The following is a 6,978-nucleotide window of genomic DNA, read 5'->3' on the forward strand; positions in this document are numbered from 1 at the left end:
CCGATGTCGGTGGATCTGCTGCTTAGATTATGGTTGAGACTGGGGGTGGTTTGAGATGCAGATCCGGTGTTTGTTAAAATGTCTCTGAGCTAAGAGGTTCTCTATATTTTGTTGTTGATGTTGTTGGTGGAGGTTCTTTAATCATTATGGTCTGTTTTGTTATGCTTTTCTTACGACTTTCTTGATCTTGAAGAAACTGGCAGAGTGTTATGATTTTTCTTTTTGGTATAAGAGCGCAGATGGCTTGTATTTTGATGATTTGAATATATTTTCTTTATTTTGTTTCTTTCATGTGATGTGCAGAAATAATGCATTGTAGTAGTACTTGAGAAATTTGTCACATAACAAAAGGAAGTTCTGCTATTTGTTGACTTTGTTAGCTACAAGCATGTGACAACCCATGACCTTGGACTGTGTAAACAAGTGCCCTGCCTGTCAGTATCTTTCCTAAGTGATGCCTTCAAGAGAGAAGAAAGACGAGGAGTCTTTCTTAGTCTATTAGCTGCACTAATCAGATGACAGTGACTTGTTGTCAAAGAAAAATCAAATGACAGTGACTTAAGAGTAGGACCATAGAGAATTCTGTATTTTCGTGGCTGCACTCCTTTTTCTCTTGAAATAAGATATATATATATATATTCAGAGCTCAAATCTGAGAGTACTACCATGGATGCCGGAGCTTTCCTGTGGAAGGTTCAGCCACTGCATTTTAACCAGTAAAAAACTGCAAGTGGTTAATGGTGATTGGTGAGATTTGAGAGAGTAGAGTGTCGTTGGGGCAAGCAACGGCATCAACATCAGGCTCCTGATTTTGACCGTGTCTGGGCTTTGAAGGCTTCCATTGCATGCTCCCATTGGTTGGACACAGCAAGGCAGCATTTCTTACATCTCAACCGAACACTCTAACTTCAGCATCCTAAGGTGATTTTGTCCTCAAAATTACTCTGCTGCTGTCATAGTTGACCATCGATTAAAATAGTCCATGTGCTTGCCCCCAATTATTCTTCCACGCTATTCATGTCCTTGGTTCATGGGATACGAGTACACAGCCACTTCCTCTGTATTTATTTTGTATGCATACACTGAACTTCAGAGATAAGAATGAGAAAAAAAGGGTCCGGAACCTTCAGATCTGGTCACACACTAATTAATTATTCCATAACAGCGTGGTATTTTTCTTTTTCTTTTTTCTGATTGGTTAGAGTGAGGAGGTTGGTGGTGTGTCATGGACTCGTCTGAACCCTTTTCTATCAGCGCAAGTTTGGTGGGCTCATGGGTGGCATGAGAGCGGCACTTTGCCTTGCGAGACCAGCCCACACACACCTACTCAATTTATTCCGGCTTCTGAATTCTGACCGGTCTCCACACGGTTAATTTTCCACAGCGAGCAAAGGGGTAGATCCAACCTGGTGGCCTCGGGCAACGGGGTATATAAGGAGTTGCAGCCTCCTCTCTGCATACAACCCGTGGGCAGCAGCAGCTTCTTCTCTGCATACACCAAGAAGTCGCCTCCCTTGCTTTCCTTCCTCCAGCAGTGCGCGCCCCTCCTCTCGAGATCTTCCCCGAGTTCCTGAGATCTGGTGAGCGTCTTCCTCCCTGATCTGGTTAGGTTTGGTCTGTGGTTTGGTGCCTGATCTTTGCGAGGAGAGTGGCTTCCATGCTGTGGATGCTGTTCTTTTCTCGGCTTCTCTGAAGATGCTTGCTGCCTTCAGATCTGGCCGGTGGTTGGTTTGAGATTCATTGTCTTGATTTAGTTAGTGGTTTGGATAGTAGGTGCCCCGTGCTGTGATTTTCGTTTGGCCTGCTGTGTGTTGAAGCTGCCGGTGGATCGGATGATTGGTGTGATCTCCGTTCAGTCTGTCATGCTCCTCGTATGCAGTCTGCAGAAGTAGGCGCAGCGTTTTTTTACCCTCAAATTAGATCATGCTGTGATGTTGCTAGCATCTCATGCTTGTTTGCTGAATTAATTGGGTAGAAGATTTCTTATAACATATCTGTAGTTTTAACTCTGAGAGCATTTCTGTGACTTACTGTCTTTCTTAGATCTGAATCTCCATTGCTTCAGTTTTTCATCTCTGAGATGTGTGATAACTGATAAGAGCTGTCGATGCTCTGTTTTTCAGTCCTCTGAAGACGATTCTTTCCTGTCATCGCAGGTTGTAAGCAGCCAAGATGGTGAAGATCTGCTGCATCGGAGCTGGCTACGTGGGCGGCCCAACCATGGCCGTCATTGCCATCAAGTGCCCGGCGATCGAGGTTGTTGTCGTCGACATCTCCAAGCCCCGCATTGACGCCTGGAACAGCGACACCCTCCCCATCTACGAGCCCGGCCTCGACGACGTTGTCAAGGCCTGCAGGGGCAAGAACCTCTTCTTCAGCACTGATGTTGAGAAGCATGTCGCCGAGGCCGACATCATCTTCGTGTCCGTGAACACCCCCACCAAGACCCGCGGCCTGGGAGCCGGCAAGGCCGCCGACCTCACCTACTGGGAGAGCGCCGCCCGGATGATCGCCGACGTGTCCAAGTCGGACAAGATCGTCGTCGAGAAGTCCACCGTGCCTGTCAAGACCGCCGAGGCCATCGAGAAGATCCTGACCCACAACAGCAAGGGCATCAACTACCAGATCCTGTCCAACCCGGAGTTCCTCGCCGAGGGCACGGCGATCGAGGACCTGTTCAAGCCCGACAGGGTGCTCATCGGCGGCCGGGAGACCCCCGGGGGCCAGAAGGCCGTCCAGGCCCTCAAGGAGGTGTACGCCCACTGGGTGCCCGAGGCGAACATCATCACCACCAACCTGTGGTCGGCCGAGCTCTCCAAGCTGGCCGCCAACGCGTTCCTGGCGCAGAGGATCTCGTCCGTGAACGCCATGTCGGCGCTGTGCGAGGCCACCGGCGCCAACGTGTCGGAGGTGTCGTACGCCATCGGCAAGGACTCGCGGATCGGGCCCAAGTTCCTGAACGCCAGCGTGGGGTTCGGCGGGTCGTGCTTCCAGAAGGACATCCTGAACCTGGTGTACATCTGCGAGTGCAACGGCCTGCCGGAGGTGGCCAACTACTGGAAGCAGGTGATCAAGATCAACGACTACCAGAAGAGCCGGTTCGTGAACCGGGTGGTGTCGTCCATGTTCAACACGGTGTCCGGCAAGAAGATCGCGGTGCTCGGGTTCGCGTTCAAGAAGGACACGGGCGACACCCGGGAGACGCCGGCGATCGACGTGTGCAAGGGCCTGGTGGGCGACAAGGCCCAGGTGAGCATCTACGACCCGCAGGTGACGGAGGAGCAGATCCAGCGGGACCTGGCCATGAACAAGTTCGACTGGGACCACCCGATGCACCTGCAGCCGACCAGCCCCACGGCGGTGAAGCAGGTGAGCGTGGTGTGGGACGCGTACGAGGCCTGCAAGGGCGCCCACGGCGTGTGCATCCTCACCGAGTGGGACGAGTTCAAGAAGCTCGACTACCAGAAGATCTTCGACAACATGCAGAAGCCGGCCTTCGTGTTCGACGGCCGCAACGTGGTCGACGCCGAGAAGCTCAGGGAGATGGGCTTCATCGTCTACTCCATCGGCAAGCCGCTCGACGGCTGGCTCAAGGACATGCCCGCCGTGGCCTAAGTTCACCTCGTCGCCCCGCCGGATCGGAGGAAGAGCAAGAAGTGGTTTGACCATCATTCATTATTTATAGTTTGCATTTTGCAGGAGAAGCATCTACATTTTCTCTGTCGGCCATAAAATTTTAGTAAATCTTCATGTCTTGTCAAGTTTCGATTCGATACATGTTTGCGTCTGTAGATCTTACTTATAATCAAATCCTCGGGCCCCTGTGCTGCCTGAGGAGGTTTTCCGTTGTATCCCATGAACGAACTTTGTAGCCTGTTTTGCTGAAATCATTACAGAATCAATGTGTTTTTTCGCCAAGTTTGCAGCTGCTCCTCGTTTGCTCGTGTGTTTTGCTTCACTCTAGTAGCTTGTTGGCCAGTAGCGTAAAATCGACTAGTAGTCACATGATCCTCTCTGAACCAGAAGGACCCAGGAATGGAGTTTCAGTTTCCTCTGCCGCGGAATATGTTGCAGGGATCAGACAGAGACAGAGAGGCCTACCCATGGCGAGACAACCGGCATCGACGCGGCCCGGTGATGCGTGGGGCAGCAGGCCCGTCTCGCCGCCGGGTCGGCACGCATCTCTACCGGCCTACCGCACACGTCTTCCAGTTCCAGCTTCCATCTTTCCACGGTGTGGGATGCTATTCCCCATTCCGCGCCGGCCCGGCGCCCACGGCAAAGGCAAAGTCGTCGATCGACGCCTGTGAACAACAGGTGGAGTGCGCGTGGATGATGCCGGCCGGCGATCGCGTCAGACAAGTTTGATGATCGAATCCGCAGCGGTGCGGCGGCACGTGCTGGGTGCTGCAGGTCAAGGTCGATCGCCAAGTGGTGCGTGCAACGGCGCGGAGGCGCGGACGCGGCGTGCATGTGTGCCAGTCGACGACCAGACCTGGACCGCGTCGCCTAGGTGGGTGGAGCGGCGTTCGTCCCACTTTCCCACCGACGCCCACGTACATATACGTAGTAGTACGTGGTTGTGTGAGCGCGCGACACCTTTCTCCAGCTCCGGTTCACACACGTAAACACGCTCATTTCTCCAGCTCCCACACCTTTCTCGACGCCGATTGTTCCGGGAGCAACTATACAATAGAAAACAGGCTTATGGTAGAAAAATAGAAAAAATCGACCTGGGTCGTCAGATCGAACTTGGATGGCCATATTCTACTGAAGAGATATGTGCGCTCTTCTTTGCCAAGTAGTCCCTCATTTTCAAGTTATTTTACTTCCGATCTCCGGTCATGTCCCTCTCCTTCCAATGCGAGCGGCGGCGGCTGAGGCCTGAAAAATCCCCAAGCCTAGCCCTAATGGTGTGCCCGTATCCCTCTAGCTTGTCGAAGATGGCGGCGGCGTAGATCCTGTACCTAGCTGGGCGACCTTGTCCACCGGAGGCGGCGTTCCATCTCCGCCCCCACGAATCCTGGTCGTCTCTGTGACGCCCCCGATTCAATCGTACACTAATCATACACGCAAACGTGTACGATCAAGATCAGGGACTCACGGAAAGATATCACAACACAACTTTACAAATAAAATAAGCCATACACGCATCATATTACAAGCCAGGGGCCTCGAGGGCTCGAATAGAAGAGCTCGATCATAGACGAGTCAGCTGAAGCAACAATATCTGAGTACAGACATAAGTTAAACAAGTTTGCCTTAAGAAGGCTAGCACAAACTGGGATACAGATCGAAAGAGGCGCAGGCCTCCTGCATGGGATCCTCCTAAACTACTCCTGGTCGCCGTCAGCGGGCTGCACGTAGTAGTAGGCACCTCCCGAGTAGTAGTAGTCGTCATCGACGGTGGCGTCTGGCTCCTGGGCTCCAACGTCTGGTCGCAGCAATCGGGTATAGAAAGGGGGAAAAGAGGGAGCAAAGCAACCGTGAGTACTCATCCAAAGGACTCGCAAGCAAGGAGCTACCCTACATATGTATGCATTGGTATCAAATGGAATAAGGATATCATATGAGGACTGAAATGCAGAATGTCGGAATAAGAGGGGGATAGCTAGTCCTCCGAAGACTACGCTTCTGGCAGCCTCCGTCTTGCAGCATGCAGAAGAGAGTAGACTGAAGTCTTCCAAGTAGCATCGCATAGCATAATCCTACCCGACAATCCTCTCCTCGTCGCCCTGTTAGAGAGCGATCACTGGTTGTATCTGGCACTTGGAAGGGTGTGTTTTATTAAGTATCCGGTTCTAGTTGTCATAAGGTCAAGGTACAACTCCAAGTCGTCCTGTTACCGAAGATCGCGGCTATTCGAATAGATTAACTTCCCTGCAGGGGTGCACCACATAACCCAACACACTCGATCCCATTTGGCCGGACACACTTTTCTGGGTCATGCCCGGCCTCGGAAGATCAACACGTCACAACCCTACCTAGGCACAACAGAGAGGCCAACACGCCGGTCTAAATCCTATGGCGCAGGGGTCTGGGCTCATCGCCCATTGCACACCTGCACGTTGCGAACGCGGCCGGAAGCAGACCTAGCCTAGCAGGCGTTCCAGTCCAATCCGGCGCGCGCCGCTCAGTCGCTGACGTCATGAAGGCTTCGGCTGATACCATGACGTCGAGTGCCCATAACTGTCCCCGCGTAGATGGTTAGTGCGTATAGGCCAGTAGCCGGACTCAGATCAAATACCAAGATCTCGTTAAACGTGTTATCTTAAAATAACCGCGAACGCCGACTAGGGCCAGGCCCACCTCTCTCATAGGTGGTCTCAACCTACCCTGTCGCTTCGCCACAAAGATCCACTCAGAGGGCCGTCGGGACAAACGTCCTTTCGGACCCAATCCGTGAATCACTCGCGGGTACTCCTACGAGCCGACCCGTCTTTAGTCACCACAAGTATCATATATTATGTATAGGTATATATCCGTGATCAACTCCCGAGTGATCACGGCCCGATAGTATAGCATGGCAAACAGACACGAATGTATGGCCATTGATGGTAAACTAGCATCCTATACTAAGCATTAGGATTGCAGGTAAGGTATCAACAGTTGTAGAAACAATGACAGGCTATGCATCAGAATAGGAGTAACGAAAAGCAGTAACAGGCTACACTACTCTAATGCAAGCAGTATAGAGGAGAGTAGGCGATATCTGGTGATCAAGGGGGGGCTTGCCTGGTTGCTCTGGCAAGAGAGAGGGGTAGTCAACACCGTAGTCGTACTGGGTAGCAGCGGCGTCGGTCTCGGTGTCTAGCGAGAGAAGAGGGGGAAGAAACAATAAATATTTAAGAAAACAGATGCATAGCGATGCATGACATGACAAGTATCGGTGCTAGGGGTGCCCTAACGCGGTATGAGGTGATACCGGCGAAGGGGGGGAAACATCCGGGAAAGTATCCCCGGTGTTTCGCGTTTTCG

At 52.0% G+C, this 6,978-nt stretch overlaps 1 protein-coding gene across 1 annotated transcript; it reads left to right on the plus strand.

Moving 5' to 3' along the window:
- Nucleotides 1-1,397: 1,397 nt before the first annotated feature.
- Nucleotides 1,398-3,918, plus strand: LOC125510648 (UDP-glucose 6-dehydrogenase 4). The gene is made up of 2 exons (XM_048675890.2): nt 1,398-1,580; nt 2,157-3,918. Exon 2 carries the CDS (start codon nt 2,173-2,175, stop codon nt 3,613-3,615), a length of 1,443 nt encoding a protein of 480 aa, XP_048531847.1. The 5' UTR covers nt 1,398-1,580; nt 2,157-2,172; the 3' UTR covers nt 3,616-3,918.
- Nucleotides 3,919-6,978: the final 3,060 nt, after the last annotated feature.

Source organism: Triticum urartu, chromosome 5A, assembly GCF_056163025.1.
Source record: "Triticum urartu cultivar PI428250 chromosome 5A, HENAU_Tu73, whole genome shotgun sequence".
In the NCBI taxonomy this organism is placed as follows: domain Eukaryota; kingdom Viridiplantae; phylum Streptophyta; class Magnoliopsida; order Poales; family Poaceae; genus Triticum; species Triticum urartu.

What these genes read in the sequence shown, in the direction of transcription:
- LOC125510648 (XM_048675890.2), top strand. Translation starts at nt 2,173, where the DNA reads ATGGTGAAGATCTGCTGCATCGGAGCTGGCTACGTGGGCGGCCCAACC.